Genomic DNA, 18,717 nt, shown 5'->3' on the forward strand with positions numbered 1-18,717 from the left:
AAACTATCCTAGAATCAAAATCTGCATCGCCCAAGAACAACTTTTATGCTCCAACGTCGAATTTTTTATACTTTTCAACTGTGAGTTATACTCAAAAGTAATTAAATATGAGTGACAAGTTTTAGTTTTGCGTGGGATCGGACGCCAACCGCGTCAAAGTCACTGAGCGTCGCATGTCTGAAACCGCGAAAGAGGGTAGGCGCAGCCTTAGATCAGATAAAAAAAGGAAGAAGAGGAAGATAAAGCCCAGGAAGGACAACTTTACGGCACAGGGATAGCTGACTGAAGGTTAAAAGATTATTAGGGGCTTCATTATTACGATTCTTAAGATTTATAGAATTTTGAAACTTTAAACGCGTTTTTCTCAAAACCATATTTTCAAAATCGGCGAGCAGTAGAAGTGAAAAAGTTCTGATTGACTTGGAATTTTAACTGTATCTCTTCATTAGATTATCTAGTGAAGTAAACGCGATTTCAGCGATTGATTAACAACAATAAAAGTTATAAACAATTAAAGTCGATTTTTTTTGTCGAAAAAGAACTTTTTTTTCAAACCGTTGCCATTTGCGGAGAAAAATTCTAAAAATATAACCATGTGTACTTCACTAGCGACACTTATGTAGATAATGAATTTTTTTTTGTTTTGGTTATAGGTGGAGCTGGGCACGACTTCTACTGCTCGCCGCGGAACAACTTAAAAAAAAGCGGTTCACGGCAATCGCTGCACAGCCGCCATTTTGTGACAAAAGTAGCAATAAAAATATTTTTTCTATTCTGCAAGAGTTGCTCAATCCAATGATAAATTATTTATATACCTTACATCTCAAATGTTCTTTAAAAAAAATCATGAAAAAAGCCTTGTTTTTTGAGCATTTGGTAGATATTACCCCTTAAATAATGTCTTTGATACAATGTTACCAATCACGGCACATTGTTTCACTTAGAGCAATATTTTCATAATCGTCTTTCTTAAATTTCCGTTTTTCAACTCTCGATGCGCTTTAGCTGCCGTTTTCTTCCAATGAAATGAGAAAATGACGATTGGCAAAAAATTATTTCTGCGGCATTTTAACTAAAAGTTCCAAGTAATGAGTACATTTTTCACTGACTTCTCTGCTCGTAGTTTCTGTTACTTGGTCTTCCGTGAAATAAGAATAATTATTGTTAGCGTCGCTAAAAAGGGTTGATATGGGGATGGAACTTCTCATCGATGTTGAAACAAATGAGGAAGAGATTAAAAGCTCACCCCCCAGCTCCTCACCTTCCTCCCCTGTACCTAGTCCAGAGTCGAAGCTTACCCAGATGCCACTAAAGGTCCCTACGTTGTTCTCTTCCCACTCACAAAGAAGCCATTGAGTATCATCCAAATTGGCAAAGAGCTGTTTTCGGCCGTAATCTTTGTGATTAGGACGAACAAACTGCAAGTTGTCTTGAATAGTCTGAAGCAAGCGAACGCTATTGAGCAATTCCACAAGAAACAAGCAACCAATTTAATCGACCAATTTTGATTTCGTTGAAACTTTGCATAGACATTTCTATAGGCAAAAGGTGCCATTTTGTGCTATTGGTTTAATTTTTTGGAACACGACTCATTTTTAAGAAGCTATTGAAAAATGCCATTTTGCGAAGGTATTGATGATTACAAATATTTTCACCGCTAAAACGGTTCATTCGATCGGTGTGATGTCTTGGGCAAAGTTGCAGAAAATAATTTTGTCTTTCCAAAAAAAATATACACTCCAAAAAAAATTATTTTTTTCCGGAAAAACGTTAAAAATTAAAATTGATTATCCAAAAAAGCTAATTTTTTAAAAATTTATTTTCTTAAAAAAACTACAAAAGATTACCTAAACAATGCAACAGGTCTAGATCATGGAACAATCAGGAAAAAAAGTTAAACCCAAATTAATTCACCTAGCGGTGAAACCCAGCCTTTCTCATTTGAACTTATTATTTGTTAAAATAGAATTACACAACACTCCAATTTAAAAAAAATACACCCTGAGAAATTCTGCTGGATTTATTCTCCACTTTAAATAACGAATTTCTGGTAGCCAACAGCACAACTATATCGAACATTCAAAACCTAGCATTCACACACATATGAGCATACAATAACACTTACACATGCAAGTACCATGAAATAAATATTTTTCAAATACATCACGCGAAAAATCCACTGCGCAACTAGATCTTTTATTTGAGACCAGTTTAGTGAAAATCTGTCCAAACATTCTGCAAAAATTGAATGAGCTCAAGCAGTCTTTGGAATATGTTTCTTTTCAAAACGTGATTTCCTTCTTTTATACATATCGTGTATATATAATTTTGAAAAAATTGATTCAGCTTATTTTAAGAAAATGAGTGAGTTTCAAAGCCTCCGGAACACGTTTCTTTTAAAAACTTTTGAAACACATGTTTAATCATTAGTTAAGGATTTTCAAGACATCCCGTTCATTTGGCACTAGTTAGTTGTTTAAATTGGTTGTGTAGTTGCTGAGATAATGAAATTTCGTGATTTTTACATTTTGAAACACGGTGCCTAAACTAAAAATCCGATTACAATAAAATTTACAGACCACTAGATCTTTCATTTTCAACTAATTTCGTGAAAACCGGTCTAGCCATTTTTGAGAAAAGTGAGTGAGTTTAAGCAGTCTTTGGTATATGCTTTGCTTTTATAACGTGATTTGACATTTTTTAAAATAACGGACAAAGTTACTAACCGACTACAATGAAATTCAATAGCAACCTATGGGACAACTAGGCCTTTCATTTGAGACTAATTTTGTGAAAATCGGTTCAGCCATCTCTGAGAAAAATGAGTGAGTTTAAACAGACTCTAGAAAACATTTCTTCACATAACTTTTGGACCATATGTTCAATCATTATGAAATTTATAAGTTAAGAGTTCTGGAGATAGCCCGTTTATTAGACATCGGTTTTGTTAAAATCGGTTGTGTAGTTTCTGAGATATTGATGTTTCGTGATTTTTACATTTTGATACATGACCTCTAAACCAAAAATCCGATTACAATGAAATTCAATAGCAACCTATGGGGCGACTAGACCTTTCATTTGCAATTAATTTCATGAAAATCGGTCCAGCCATCTCTGAGAAAAGTGAGTGAAAAAAAAGTTGAACATGCACACACACACATACATACATACATTCAGAAAATGCTCAGCTCGTCAAATCGAGCTGGAGCACTTTCATACCTTTAGTTTTTGCAGTGATTGCTATACCTTTCTTAGAGAAAGGCAAAAAAGTTGATATATTTTTTCAAGGGGCATATTTTTCTTAGAAGGGAAAAATTGTTCTACAACTTTGCCGAAAACACTATGCCAATCATTTAAACCGTTTTGGCTGTAGAAATATTTTTAATTTCCAATAGAGCTCACTATGAGGAATTAAAAATATTTTACAGTCGAAACGGTTTGTTTGATTGGCATAGTCTCTTTGGAAAAGTTGTAGATAATACTTTTGTCCTTTCATAAAAAAATGTGTCTTGTGAAAGTTTTTTTTTTCAAAAAATCATAACTTTTTTTCTTGATTTCTCCATGATCGGACCGATTTCATTGTTTAGGTAATCTTTTGTAGTTTTTATAAATGAAAAATTTGATTTTTTAAACATGAGCTTTTTTAGATGATCAATTTTTAATTTTTCTTTTAACTCTTTTTCAGAATCAAAATAATTTTTTTCATGAATGCATATGAATGAAAGACAAAATTATTTTCTATAACTTTGCCGAAGACATCACACCGAACAAATGAACCGTTTTGGCCCTAAAAATAGTTGTAATAATCAATACCTTCTCAAAATAGCATTTTTCAATAGCTTCTCAAAAATGAGTCGTGTTCCAAAAATTAAACCAATAGCACAAAATGACATCTTTTGTCTATGGAAACGTCAATGCAAAGTTTCAGCCAAATAAAAAATGTTAATTAAAAAAAGATATTGAAACTGGGACAATTTTTGTTTCTTCACGAGAGTCCATCACGTGTACATCTCTGCCAAGAATGTTGAGATCGACGGTATGGTTACTGAATGGAATCTAATAGTCGATGACATTTTGCGTCACGAGGTAGGCTGTTTTGAAAACTCCTTGATGCATAATGTAAAGATACTGGATTGCAAGCAATTGCACTCAGTATCCATCGAAGAAGGGAAGATGAAATATTTTTTCCTGATTCTTTTCGAGTGACATTTGCCGAATCCGCACTGCCGCCCTATAGACCCCCAGAAAGAAAGAGCACCATCAGTTCGTTAAAAAATAAGTTTTTTTTATTCATGTTAACTTTTCCTCTTCCACAAAGTTTCTGAACATTGTTTATCAGCAGTTCATAAAAGGTTTTCGATGACTTTTTCATTTATAAATAAGTTCTCGAACTTCTTCTCTAACGTTTTTCATAAGATTCTGTTTAGCAACGATTGCAGACGCTCTTGTTCAACCTCATTTGATTTTTTACACGGTATCTGCTGACTGAACTTGCTGGCTGAGATACCTCTTGACCAGAGCCCAAAATTATTCTATAGGCCGATTTTCAGGACAGTTTGGGGGATTCATGTCCTTGGGAACAATTATTACGTTTTTCGATTTGTACTAGTCCATGGCCAACTTAGCGTAATGACACAACCTTGGGTTCCCAGACTTAAAAAGAGGCATACCACAAAAGATCAAAACAATAGTCGCAGTGGTCCAAATCTTACATAAAAAAAAGGTCGGACCAGAATATTATAGAAGTGTCTTGTTGGCGAATCTGTGGTAACAATTACGTCGTTTCTCGACGGAAATCTTTCTCATATTTCGATACGTGCATGAAACTTTACAGTGAGTTTAGTTCCGTTGACGTTTAAGTGTAAACATTGAGATGGAGCAGACAGACGACCCGAATAAAAATGTATGTGCGAATGACAGCATTAGAAAAAAGTGGCCTTTTTTCTGGGACAGTCTATACGTCCTTTTGGACAGGGTTCGTCTACCTGTACGCCTGTTTGTACCGCGGGTTATGCATTACCAAAGCAGTTAGGTCACACAGCCTGTTGCGATAATTGATTGGACACCAAATTCTGCTAGCTGTTACTTACAGCTTCAAAGCTGCAATTTATTCAAATTCATTTCGAGCTTGCAAGGCTAACTAATTAAGTACTCACATTTTAGTGTAATTACGGTGTGTTTTTAACAGCAATTATCCTGATCGGTTTTTATGAAAACGATGAATCTAAATTATAATTTATTTTAGGTTAAGTTACAATTATATTATATTTATTATATTTGGCTTACGAGTGACAATTTATTGATGGCCAAATACTCCTTGGGCACAATTAACCTTTATATTTATGCTAGTGTTCTATTCAATTTCATTTATTAATTTTTAGAACCATAACGTATCAATTTTATCTAACTAATAATTAAACTAACTTCTGCGCGTGGTTGGGTAATCGAAAAGTGCGGGTGTGATCAATTTTGTTTCAACGGTTGGTGTTACTGGCTTGGTCTGTCACTTACGCCGAGGAAAGTGCCGGGAGCACTATCATTCGAAGACAACCAGGGGGTTGTCGCAACATTCCCCGACCCGTGTGACCCGGAACTTGTCTGGACATCTAAGATTGCTAGCTTCGCAGTTGGGCGTAAGATGATACCTGTTGCTGTTTGAACATTGGCTTTCCTGACTTGGCCATCTGTGCCTGTGAAAACCTCCGTAATCCTTCCCCTGCACCATCGATTTCTCGTCGTATCGTCCGCCACGACAACAATATCTCCCACCTGAAGTGGCTTAACCGGTTCGAACCATTTAGAGCGTCTGGCTATAACCGGAAGGTACTCTTTAGTCCAACGGCGCCAGAATTCGTCAATCATCCACTGAGCTAACTTCCAACTATCCCTCAAAACGCTGCGATAGTTTGTTGGTTGTACTGCTGGCTGGTTTACTCCCTGCGTTCCATACAGCAAGAAGTGGTTCGGCGTAAGAGCCTCTTGATCCGCCGAATCGAGGGCGATATATGTTAGCGGGCGTGAATTTACGACTGCTTCGGCTTCAAGAACAATGGTTTCAAATGTTTCTTCGTTTGGGTGCCGCAGTCCATTTCCAATAGCAAGCATAGAAGTTTTCACCGATCGTACCATTCGTTCCCACAGTCCGCCCATGTGCGGTGCTGCAGGTGGATTGAAAATCCATTTTGTGCGTGCGTTTGTGAATGTTGCAGCGCAGTTTTCATTGATTTGCTTGATTTCAATTTTTAATTGTCGATTTGCTCCGACGAAACAGGTGCCGTTATCACTGTACACTTCAACTGGCGCGCCGCGTCGTGCCACGAATCGTCGGAATGCCATTATGCACGATTGCGTCGATAAAGTGTGTACGACCTCCATATGTACAGCTCGGATAGTCAAGCAGGTGAACAAAGCCACCCAACGTTTGACTTGGCTTTTGCCCACTTTTATCAACATCGGACCGAAGTAATCGACCCCAATGTACGAAAACGGTTTTATAAATGGAGTCAGCCGTGCTCTCGGTAATGCTGCCATCCTGGGGATCCGGGGAACTGCTTTCGCGTTTTTACATTTTTGGCATGCCCCAGCAACTTTTTTCACCAGCCGGCGTAAAGCAGGAATGTAGAATTTTTGCCTTATCTCGTTGACAACCGTTTCATTGTTGGCGTGAAGGAGACGTTGGTGATAACTGTTTGTGAGAAGAAAGGTAATCGGATGCTCCTTCGATAATATGATGGGATACTTAGCTTCATACGGGACGTATGGGGCAGCCCCAATACGACTGCCCATTCTGATGACACCCGACGAATCCATAAATGGCGAAAGTTTATATAGTTGGCTTGATTTGTCCAATATCGATTCATTCTCTGGCACATTTTCTGTATTTAGACGTATATACTCTCTCGGGTACGCCTCCATCTGCATTTGTCGCCATAGCAAATTTTCGGCTGCTTTAAATTCGTCTGAAGTCAACATTCCTCGATGGTTGATACTCTCGCTGTCTTTCTTGAAGAGTTTCGTCGCTTTGCACACGTATGCTGCTGTTCGTTGCAAGCGATGCCAGCTGGAGATACGGTTCACCTTGATGATTGGATCGTGTAACTCCTGCCGATGATGATACAAGTACTGTACTTGTTCTTCAGCAGTTTCTTGTGGCTTCCTTTGAACTGGCCATTCCGACTCAGGCAGGTGAAGGAAATTGGGTCCATTGAACCAGAGACTTGTTTTGCTGAGATCGGGACCAGCTTTCCACTTTGTAGCATCATCTGCTATATTTTGTTTTGATGGAACATACCTCCATTCATCAATCTTGGAACTGGAGAGAATTTCTCCAATACGAAATGCTACGTATTGATGGTAGTTGAATGTATCGGAATTTAACCAAGAAAGTACTGTGGATGAATCCGACCAAAATACTCTTCGAGTAGTTGGAAGCGTCAGATGCTGACATACATGCTCCATCAAGCGGGCTCCAATAAATGCTGCCTGTAGCTCCAATCTTGGTATTGACACGGGTTTCAAGGGAGTGACTTTACTTTTAGCTATGATGAGGGAACACTGAACTCCACTTTCGCCTAGTGTCCGAAGATAGATAGAGCACGCGTATGCTTGTCGGCTCGCATCTACGAATGCGTGAAGTTCTGATTGCTTCGTTTTTTCCATTCGAGTGCAGCCCAAAAGACATCGCGGAATTTCTATTTCGTTCAAATGTTTCAGGTACCCTCGCCATGCTGCCCAACTATCGAGCAAATGTTCTGGAATTAATTCGTCCCAATTTGTGCCAGCTCGCCAGATATGTTGCATCAGAATTTTTCCGTGGATTATATAGTGCGATAATAATCCTAACGGGTCGAAAACACTCATAATAATCCGCAGTACTTGCCTTTTTGTCGGGATTTCTAACTGGTTATCTGAACCGGAAATTTCTGCTTTTGATGGGGATGTGAACGTAAATACATCGCTACTGGGAATCCAAAACATTCCCAAAACTCTTTCCGACTCCGAATCAAAGTTCAAATTTTTGATCGATATATCCTGAACAACTCCAAGGTTACGTAACACTTCGGTTGAATTTGATACTAGCTGGCAAAGCTCAAATCCTCCGTTGGCGTGAATATATTTCACCTGCTCCATCAACTCAATTGCCTCGGCTATCGTGTCAACGCTATCGAGATAGTCGTCGACATAGTGGTTGTCAATTATTGCCTTCGCGGCTCGTGGATACTCTTGAGAAAACTCTTCCGCATTTTTGTTCTTTACGAACTGTGCTATACAGGGAGAACAGGATGCTCCAAATATCGCCACGTCCATGACGTAGACCTGCGGAGGATCTTCGGGATTGTCACGCCAAAGGAAACGCAAAAATTGTTTATCTTCTGCTCTAATAGCGATTTGGTGAAACATTTCTCGCAGATCTCCACCAATCGCTATACTTCTCTCTCTGAACCTTATCAGCACGCCTATTAGCGAGACCATTAAATCGGGACCTTTAAGTAAAAGATCGTTGAAACATAGTCCTTCAACAGTTGCTGCCGCATCCCAAATTAATCTTATTTTATAGGGTTTCTTGGGATTTTGAACAACCCCTAGTGGTAGGTACCAGGTGTGATGCTGGTTAACTGAATTTTTTTCACTGTTGGACGCGCGATGTGCATAGCCTTTTGCTATGTAACTTTTAACCAATTCTTTCACCTTAGTGTACAAGTCTTGATTCCGCGATAAGCGTTTTTCTAGGCATTCTAAACGCCGGAGTGCTAAGGAATAGGTGTTGGGTAAATTATATTCATCTTTCTTCCACAACAGTCCTACTTCAAACCCGGTTGGGACACGAACCGTTGTTTTTTGTAGAATTTGAACTGCTCTTTTATTATCTTCTGATTCTGGTTTGGATGTGATACACGAATCTTCGATGCGGAAAAATTGTTTCATTAGATCATGCAGCATTGTGTTGTCAAGAACTTCATTATTTTGTACCGTGTGGAGGTGCAGATGTTCTTGATCTCTGGAACCCAAATGCCGACCGTAAATGCTCCAACCCAACCTCGTTTTAGCGGCTATGAGACCTCCACTACCTCCCTCTCTTATCTTCAGCGTACTGATTAGTGTCACATTATCGACTCCAATAATGAGCTTTGGTCTGATATCGGAGTAGCTTTTTATGGGCAACCCTTTAAGGTACGGATGCATATGACAGATATTTGTATATTCTAATGTTTGGCTCGGCAATTTAAGTTGTTTAACTGTTCGTACGTTCGACAAAGTATATTGTTTTTTCATACTTTCTCCGGCAACACTCAGTTGAATGCGCTGTGATTGTTCTTCCACTCTCGTCACATCACCTGTCCAGCAAAGATGCAATGGTTCCTGTGGAACTTTCACTCCCAGCAGTTCCGCAGTTTCCGCTTCTATGATCGTCGATGTTGATCCGTCGTCTAGAAATGCGAACAATTTAACTTGTTTACCGTTTGCATGAAGTGTGACTGGTAGATAACGCAGGAGCGAACACGCCTGCAGGAAATGATGGTTTTGATGTACGATATTGTTCCTGTTCGTAGAATTATTTGGGAAATCTTGTTGATTACTCTTCGGGGCTGTGGAATGCAACAGCGAATTTTGACGTAACCGACAATTATCAATTCCGCATTCTCGTTTCGATCGACATGGCCAAGATTTGTGTGGTACTAAACAAATGCGACACAAATTCTTTTCACGAATGGCTTTCCATCGACCCTCTATATCTAATCGTTTGAATGAAAAACAATCTGCAACGAGATGTCCACTTTTATTACAATAGGAACATGTTTTTACTGGTTTCGATTCTTTAGAATCTTTAGAACATATCTCTTTGTCACCTGAGCCTGTGCTCGTCTCTGTATGGTGAATGAATAACTTTTCCTTTGAATGATTTTCCCTCTTGTGCTTATCTTGCCTTACATGCGTCGCATGCATGGGATCAACGTGCATCGTCACATCGCTTGCCATTGCGACCAAATCCGCCATAAATTCTGCGAACGTGCTCAAATTCACGTTTATTTTCGTTCGCTTATAGTTTGCCCACTCCAGTTTGAAATTCGGTGGCAATCTTTCTACCAACTCGTAGAGTAACATGGGATTTGACAAATGATGATGCTGTTCCGCTACCACCATGTGGTCTACTAGATTTTGTACTGCCATGCCATATTTAATCAACGTCTTGAGGTCATCTGCCCTCGGAGCTGGCACGCTACGCAATTGGTTGAGTAAAGCGTTTATAATAACCTCTGGTCGGCCATACAATCGCTGTAGAGTGGCTATTACATGAGGAACCGACTCAGGAATCAGGAGTCGGCTCCGCACGGAGTCTAACGCGTGACCCCGCAAGCATCGTTGAAGACGTGCTAAATTTTCTGCGTCGCTGTAACCACATACGTCAGTAGAGTTGCGAAATGAGCTGTAAAATATGGGCCAATCTTGGGGGTCTCCCGCAAAAACTGGTAGTTCTCTTGATATGACCTGTCTAGCTGCTATTTGTATTGCATTCGGTCCAACTGAGTTTATTTGATTGATCTGCCCCGACCCGTGAGAGACTACCGTACTTGGAATGTTTACGCTCCAATCAGGAGGAATTCCTGGCGCCTGTGTTTTACTTAGTGGTGGAGCAGCATTCCTACCAAAATTTGCGAGCGATGCTGTTCTTGTAGACGAGTTGATCGTTGGGAAACTGCATGATACCGGCCAATCCTGCCCCGATGATGGCACTGTGAGCATGGAACGATTCGCTAGAGGTGCATTGTAATCCCCTGTCTCGAACCTATATGTTTGGTTCGTATTTGTCGGCATTGTTGTTACATTGTGCAACGGCTCCAATCCATACTTTGGCTGGGTGTAATACTGCGACGGCTCCAACCCGGGTGGTGGATGTGAAACCAAAGGAATATTGTACGAAGGCACGGGATCGATCGTATTTATTATTGGCGCTGTTGTTTCACGACCGTTGTCATTTCTATAATTGTAGTACTCTGCTCTCGTGATACCTCCCGACGTTGACTCCTCATCAATATTGGGGAGGGTTGGCCTCGAATGCCCTCTTGGGTTCAATCTATGTGTATCAAAATGTGAAATTGATAATACAGGCAGCACCTGAGCCGACGATATAGTTGTCATAGCGTTTGTGACTGATTTCGGTGGTAACACTTGTGGTGATGAATGAAAGGTAAAATCATTTGCTTCTACTGAAGCGATCCTGTTAGAAACTGGTGTTGGCACTATTGGTGCCGATAAAACATTTCCGACGATGTTGGAAACCGGAACATTTTGTCCGACGATGTTGGAAACCGGAACATTTTGTCTTGTTGAAGGCACTGTTATTATCGAGTCGACTGCGACAACTTTGTACTGCATTTCAGTTCCCGACGACGGTGTCGGTACAAGCGTATATGATGTACGGCATCCAGCCTTGTGTTCTACTATAGAAACGGTTTGTGATTGAGCGGTTGCCTTATCGACGCTCGGTGGAATCTGCTGGTTAATTTGCTTAATGAACGACGTGGTAGCATTACTGTCTGCTCCTTCTGTCTGTCCTGCTTTTTCAACCCACGACGCAGTATTTTTCCTAACTACTCGCTCACTGAGCTGAGTAACATTGACTCTAGAATCTCGATTTTTATTCAAGCAATCTTGACACTCGAAATTGCGACCCGTTTCAGATATCAAATCGCCAGCTTCTGTGCAACAATTGTGCACGAACTGATCACAGCCGTGGCACCGCAACAAAGCATCTACCGGATCGGTACGCTCACACACAACACACTTCCTTCTGTTTATCTCTCCTGGTCCTGGCATATTCGAACAGACCGTCGCTTTGGGTTTCGTGACAAATAAAATCTTTGAAGAATGTTGCGATAATTGATTGGACACCAAATTCTGCTAGCTGTTACTTACAGCTTCAAAGCTGCAATTTATTCAAATTCATTTCGAGCTTACAAGGCTAACTAATTAAGTACTCACATTTTAGTGTAATTACGGTGTGTTTTTAACAGCAATTATCCTGATCGGTTTTTATGAAAACGATGAATCTAAATTATAATTTATTTTAGGTTAAGTTACAATTATATTATATTTATTATATTTGGCTTACGAGTGACAATTTATTGATGGCCAAATACTCCTTGGGCACAATTAACCTTTATATTTATGCTAGTGTTCTATTCAATTTCATTTATTAATTTTTAGAACCATAACGTATCAATTTTATCTAACTAATAATTAAACTAACTTCTGCGCGTGGTTGGGTAATCGAAAAGTGCGGGTGTGATCAATTTTGTTTCAACGGTTGGTGTTACTGGCTTGGTCTGTCACTTACGCCGAGGAAAGTGCCGGGAGCACTATCATTCGAAGACAACCAGGGGGTTGTCGCAACACAGCCACTGCTGCAACAAGGCACGCTGTAGAAAGTGCGGAGGCAATCATGCTGAGACCGCTTGCCGCTGGGATACTGAAACGCGTTTTTATTGCGGGGGAACTCGGCATGTCCCGTGTACAAACAGCGAGTCGTAAGAATGACCAATAAGCCAAAATAAAAAAGGAAGAGGATATAAAAAATCTAAGCAAGTACACTCCGGTTCTAATTTTAAACCAAAAAAGTATAAAAACAGGGTTCATAAAAATCTTTGATATTATGGACTGGATATTTGAAAAATTCAATGTATCAAATTCCCTTCAAAATATTCTTCTTACCCTTCTTCCTACAGTGAAAATCTTTTTGAAGCAACTCGCAGTAACTTGGCCCCTCATTTCTGCTAACATATCTTTCGATGACTAATAAATCAAAGAGGTTTCGAATTTTGTCGCTGTATCACAGTGGAATTGCAGAATCCTCAAATTCGATCTATTTTCACATTTGATAAACACTACAATTGTGATGCGTTCGCGCTCTGTGAAACTTTTTGTAATTCAAACGATCAACCCAATTTCCACGATTCCAACATCATTCGTCGAGATCGAGACTCACACAGTGGAGGGGTTCTTTTTATAGGAGACTTTAACTCTCACTGTACTCAATGGGGATCGCTGTACGACGACCCAAGTATGATGACAGTTCTACAAGGTATGCTACATTTTTGTCTATCCACGCACACAAACGAATCTCGTTATGGAAAATTTCGCGTTTTGTATGGAATTCAGAACATTTTTGGAAATTTCTCGTTTTATGTTGTTTTATATCTGATTATTTTAGTTGGAGAGTGAATCTCCAGTTGAAACACACTAGAAATTGATATTAATTTAGATTTAGAGTGAAAAATTGCGACAATATGTCGAAATAAAATATATAAAAATGCCATATTTCTAATAGTTGGAGCATAATCTTAGTCATTGTCATAGCTCATGACTTTTGTTACTGTATGAAACATAAGCGACTCTATTTAGGAGCGCTATTAGAGTACAAGAAAAAAACGAACAGTGCAAAAAGGTTTCCGGCAAATTGATTGAAAAACAGCATATTTTACCTAAACCGCAGCATGTTTATGTATTCCCCACAAATAAAACATGTTTCAACATCATTTCTATAACTTTTCAGGAAAGTATGTTTTATAAGTTTAGTTTAAAATGCAAAATCATTTCAAATTTTATACAAAATTGGAAAAAGTTCATAACGATCACTAATACTAATGCATCGACGTGAATAGCATACCTTGTAGAACTGTCATCATACTTGGGTACGACGACAACCGATCTTCTTTAATCTGTAACTCGATTGACGTCTTCAAAATGACGTTTTTGAATACTGGGGTAATGCATATTCGCTTTTTTGACAAAATTTCGTCATGAAAAATATTATTTCCATATGTAATATGAAAAGCCATACACAACTTTAACCGAGGTCTATTGATCGAACAAACCTAGTATTTTTCGGTCATCTTAACCAAAGAATGACAACTCCGAAAAAAAACAAACGCCCGTGCAAACCTACTGCTAAATTGTAAATGATAGACTCTTATCACATTTGGGGCTTCCTTAATTTGTTTTATTAAGTGTTTTATTTTTTTATTAAGCTGGTTTTTTTTCATACAACTTTGAGGTTAGGTTTTTTCCACTTGACGATTTTGAGCGATAAAATCTCAGCTTCAACCTTATAAATAGAGTTCGAAATGCTTGCGTCTGCAGCGCAAATCAACGATCAATGTTTCACACACGTAATTTTAATGATATTCGAGAAAATTATCTTGCAGAATTTAAACAACATTCCAGCACGGAGTTTCACCTCAACAAAACGAAAAATCTCCGACCAACATTCTTCTGAGTTACCTACAAGAATTTTTTTCCTCTATCACAAGGCTCAATTTGGAGCTTGAACCCTCAGATTTGTTCGAAAAAGAAGTGTATTGGAACGCCCTGTTGATCGGACATTTAAATAATTCAAGCTTGTTCTAATTCAATTTGGAAAACACAACTTATTGAGTGTAACTTCTTTTCCAGCTCTCCCCACAGCAGCCGGTGTACGACAAAAACTCCCTAATCAAGAAGTGCTGCCCTTTCGGAGAGATTTTCGAATCGCTCGGCAATGGTCACTACCGGTGCATCCCGGGCGAACGGAAGCTGGACGTGGAAACGATCTACGCGGTTTTCTATGGTGACGGTGAGTGCATCGAGGACAAGGAAAACGAACTGCACTTCAATTACGAAGCGAACGATTCCTGTCTGGGGAATAATCTGACCTTTCAGTACAGTAAACAGCAGGGTGATGAATTGTTTGTGATTCAAAATGGTTCCCTGCTTGTGCTAGAGCAGGGTGGTTTTATGTCGGTATTCGATTGGTACTGCCTGGAAGTTGATACCGAATCCCGGTTGCTCGCTAAGGCTTGCGATGAAGTGCCACCGATTGTTCTGCGATCGACGGGAGTTTTGATTTACGTCGGAATGGTGGTCGCGACCGCGACGCTGCTCTTCACCAGTTTAGTTCATGTTCTGGTGCCTAGATTGAACGATGCTTTCGGGCACCTGTTGGCCGGACATTCTGGGTCCTTTTTGGTTGGTCTTGTCATGATCACCTTGGCGGTTTGCGGTGATCGCTGTATAGACGAGAATAATATCGGTAAGTGAAAGGCACTTTCTTTGCTTGTTTTTTTAATGCTATTTTTTCTCCACAGTTGTAGTACAAATATTCGCCCAGATTTTCCTCGTGTCAGCAGTGTTTATATTTCTGCTTATGAACGTGTACAATTATGCCTATGCCGCATACTACCTCCCAAACGGATTAGAGTTCGACACCAACAATAAAAGAGACTTATTTATTTCATTAGGCGTGCTCTATTTAATAACAATCTTACCTCTGTTTCTACCATGGAAATGTAAGTTCTTCATGATTAATCAAGCAAATTCATACTGATCCGTTTCAACTATCGTTCTAGACTCTCTAATATTTCATCTGGTGTTGTACATCTATTACCTAGCGATAGCGGTGGTGCTTTATTTAAGTCATCGGGCGATCCGAACGTTGGCAAACAGCAAATTCGTTCGCTTCACGGTATCACAAAACTACCCAGAGTTGACCTACACGGAAGCGCTCAATGCCCAGCCTCGAATTAACGGGGATCGACTGAAGGATGTGAGATCGCTGTACGTAGATCTACAATTAGGTGTCTGAACCATGGTTAACTGTTCTTTTTCTTTCGTCTCCACAGGAATCGTCTCTGCACGATTGAAGCCATCTTCTCGCTCGTCTGCTGGATCGCCTTTAGTTCCCTCCAGCAAAGCATCGCAAGCCAACATGACATTTATCGCATCGGGGCTGCGTACGCGGTGATTTTTCAGGGACTGCTGATCGGAGTGTTGTTCGTGGGTGGTCGCAAAAAGTGGACCATCATTCGCGAATGCTGGAACTACTCTGGGTCGATCGATTTGCGTGCCTTGGAGATGGAACGGGAGATGCTAACGTTGGAGCGAAAGGCACCGCCGCTGTGATTCTGCCTCTGCGAGGGAAGCTGTAAGTCATCGGATGACTGCATTTTATAATTTTAAGATAGAGCTGGTTAAGCTGAGTCGAACGACTTGAATCAATTTTCGATTCAATAACGATGCCGCCTATAGCGCGAAAGTTAAGGAAAATTTGAATACGAAGCAATTATAAACCAAAATGCTAGGATAAAACTGATAGACTAGGTTGAACAATGTTGAATAATGCTAAGTGACCAGTATTTTAAGCCATCTACCATACAGTAATAAATTAAACCGTGAATATGGAAAAAATATAAATCAGTCTTTACTATTACAGTACACAGTTCTTTTTTTTTCTAAAATGGATTTTTTTTTTCTAAAACGCATTAGGTTTGCTCGAGTTACGTCGAATTTTTGCGAGTTGAAATTTCTCAAAAATGCACTTTGAGTAACAACACAACATTTCTTTTCGAAATATCACTCTCTTAGTCTGTCGATGGTATTTTGAAGTGCGGAAAGTTAGTCGTAATTATAAAAACTAGATCGCCATTCCCGACCAACGTTCAAAGGTACGAAACATCCTCAAACCAAACAACTCCAAATTAGTTTCATCTACCTAGGTTAACACATACCACTAGCAGGCAGTAAAATCAGGCATAGTAGATTATTACTGTAGATGTACTGGATGGTGGACACGAACATGACGCACGAAAAACAGGGATGAAGCTTTTTGGTGAGATGTACTAACTTCTTGTTTCGGCAGTATTGAAACACGATTCAATACAGCATGCTTCACTTCAAACCTGGATCGCACTTGCATGAGAGGTCGCTTTCTTCTTTACAAAATTTACCCAATACTGCGTAATTCCAATAAATCTGCAATTTTTTTTTTATAATTATTTCAAATGGGCATTCTAATTGCGTAGTGCTGCACGTCAAATCCTTTAATTTATCGGTCGCATCGCGAGCGTAACGAGCGGGAGCGTTGTCTTGATGATAGAGCACTTTTTCGCGATCATTTCGTTTCAAATTGAAATGAAACGCTGTATGTCACGATTAAACTCGAGACTTAGCCTTAGGACCGGGGAAGGTTATTATGCTAGTTTTAGACCCCTCTCCCATACAAATGGAACACAAATTTCTGCATAATATAAGAGCAGAGGAAAAATTTCTCTGGTGGTTTGATACCCCACCCTTCAAGCATGCTTGGTTTCGTTCAGACGAATTGTAAAAAGAGAGTGTCTCTACAAGTGCTTCATGACTATAACTTGTTCGAATTTTGCCTTGTTGACAAAATATAGCCCAATGAGCATTTAAAGAGCAAAAGAGCGCAACCTAGCCTGCATTCTAGGGAAAGAAGGCCTCTCGTACAAATGAAACACAAATTTCTGCGTTCATCGAGAACTAATAAAAAATGGATCCAAATTAGGCACGTAAAAGTTTTTGGGAGCAGGAAATATTTCTATGGTGGTATGGCATCCTACACTCCTCTGGAAGGGAGAGGTTCCATACAAATGAAACACAAGTTTCTGCATAACTCGTGAGCTGATCATGCATGCGGAGGTTTCTGAGAGCAAGAAATATTTATGTGGTAGTTCAAGACCCTTCACTTTTCTGGAAAAGTAGGTCTCCCAAACAAATAAAACTCAAATGTCTCTATAACTCGAGAACTAATCAAGCAAATTGAAACAAATTTGACATGAGGTGGTTTAAGGGGCTGTCTTGTTTTCAGAAATATTTGATGCCTCTCCCTCATCACAGAAGCCAACTCCCGGTTTCTGGGAAAAAGACCAAAATGATCAAATACCACAGAATATGGGTATTTCCGGAAACAGAATGATACCACAAATTATGATTCGATCAGTTACATTTTCTTTTCATTCTTTCCGGCAACTCTAAGGCCTAAAACATGACTGTATAAAATTGAGAGTGACGCGGTAAATCAAGATAAAATTTTTTTAGTGATATATTGGTTTTTATATACAGTATTCATGTATAAAAACTGAAATAAAGTATTTTTACAGGCACTACAATGGGGTTAAATCTAGAAACGAACGGAGATGGGAAATTTTGAAGTCCAATGTTATCAGTATCTTCTAGAAAGTTGTTTCGTTTACTGTTGTCCTTTATGTGCTTCAATGCAACCAGCTACAATTTTCACCATATAGAGGGCGCCACACCTAACTTTTGAACGTGATTTGATAGAGCTTCTGCAAAGTTGTGCAGAACTATATTACAAAACTGTTTGCTGAATACCTCGAACCTCTAAAAATTGAGGTTTGCTTTTAAATTTTATTTTGTAAAAGGTGCTGTATCTCCAAATCTCTGTCTCTCTAAAATCTCAATTTCCACAGGTTCGAGGTATTCAGCAAACAGTTTTATAATAAAATTCTGCACAACTTTGCAGAAGGTCTATCAAATCACGTTCAAAAGTTAGGTGTGGCGCCCTCTATATGGTGAAAATTGTAGCTGGTTGCATTGAAGCACATAAAGGACATCATTCAACGAAACAACTTTCTAGAAGATACTGATAACATTGGACTTCAAAACTTCCTATCTCCGTTCGTTTCTAGATTTAGCGCCATTGCACAATGGTCCAGAAACCAAATTTAGGGGGAAATTTAGGTCTAGAGCTCTATGGCAATGTTTTACAGAAAAACTTTTTTTCTTCAAAGTTGTTACAGATGATAAAGCGCTTATTGCGGGGGCCTAGTGTGGTTGGTAACGTCTCCGCCAACCACACTCGACGCCTGGGTTCGTATCTCACCGCCGACATAGGTGTCGATGGTTGTGAGGTGGCTTGATCCA

The 18,717-nt window shown here is 39.5% G+C and overlaps 1 protein-coding gene across 5 annotated transcripts in view; it reads left to right on the plus strand.

Moving 5' to 3' along the window:
• LOC129725151 (uncharacterized) overlaps positions 1-16,243 on the plus strand; it is a 28,086-nt gene extending 11,843 nt beyond the window's left edge. For all 5 annotated transcript variants that reach the window (XM_055680638.1, XM_055680636.1, XM_055680635.1 and 2 more), the window contains exons 3-6: positions 14,452-15,067; positions 15,123-15,323; positions 15,384-15,591; positions 15,657-16,243. In XM_055680638.1, the coding sequence (XP_055536613.1) occupies positions 14,452-15,067; positions 15,123-15,323; positions 15,384-15,591; positions 15,657-15,936 (1,305 nt within the window). In that variant the 3' untranslated portion in view covers positions 15,937-16,243. The remainder of the gene's footprint in view (positions 1-14,451; positions 15,068-15,122; positions 15,324-15,383; positions 15,592-15,656) is intronic.
• Positions 16,244-18,717: the final 2,474 nt, after the last annotated feature.

Source organism: Wyeomyia smithii, chromosome 2 (genome assembly GCF_029784165.1).
Source record: "Wyeomyia smithii strain HCP4-BCI-WySm-NY-G18 chromosome 2, ASM2978416v1, whole genome shotgun sequence".
In the NCBI taxonomy this organism is placed as follows: Eukaryota; Metazoa; Arthropoda; class Insecta; order Diptera; family Culicidae; genus Wyeomyia; species Wyeomyia smithii.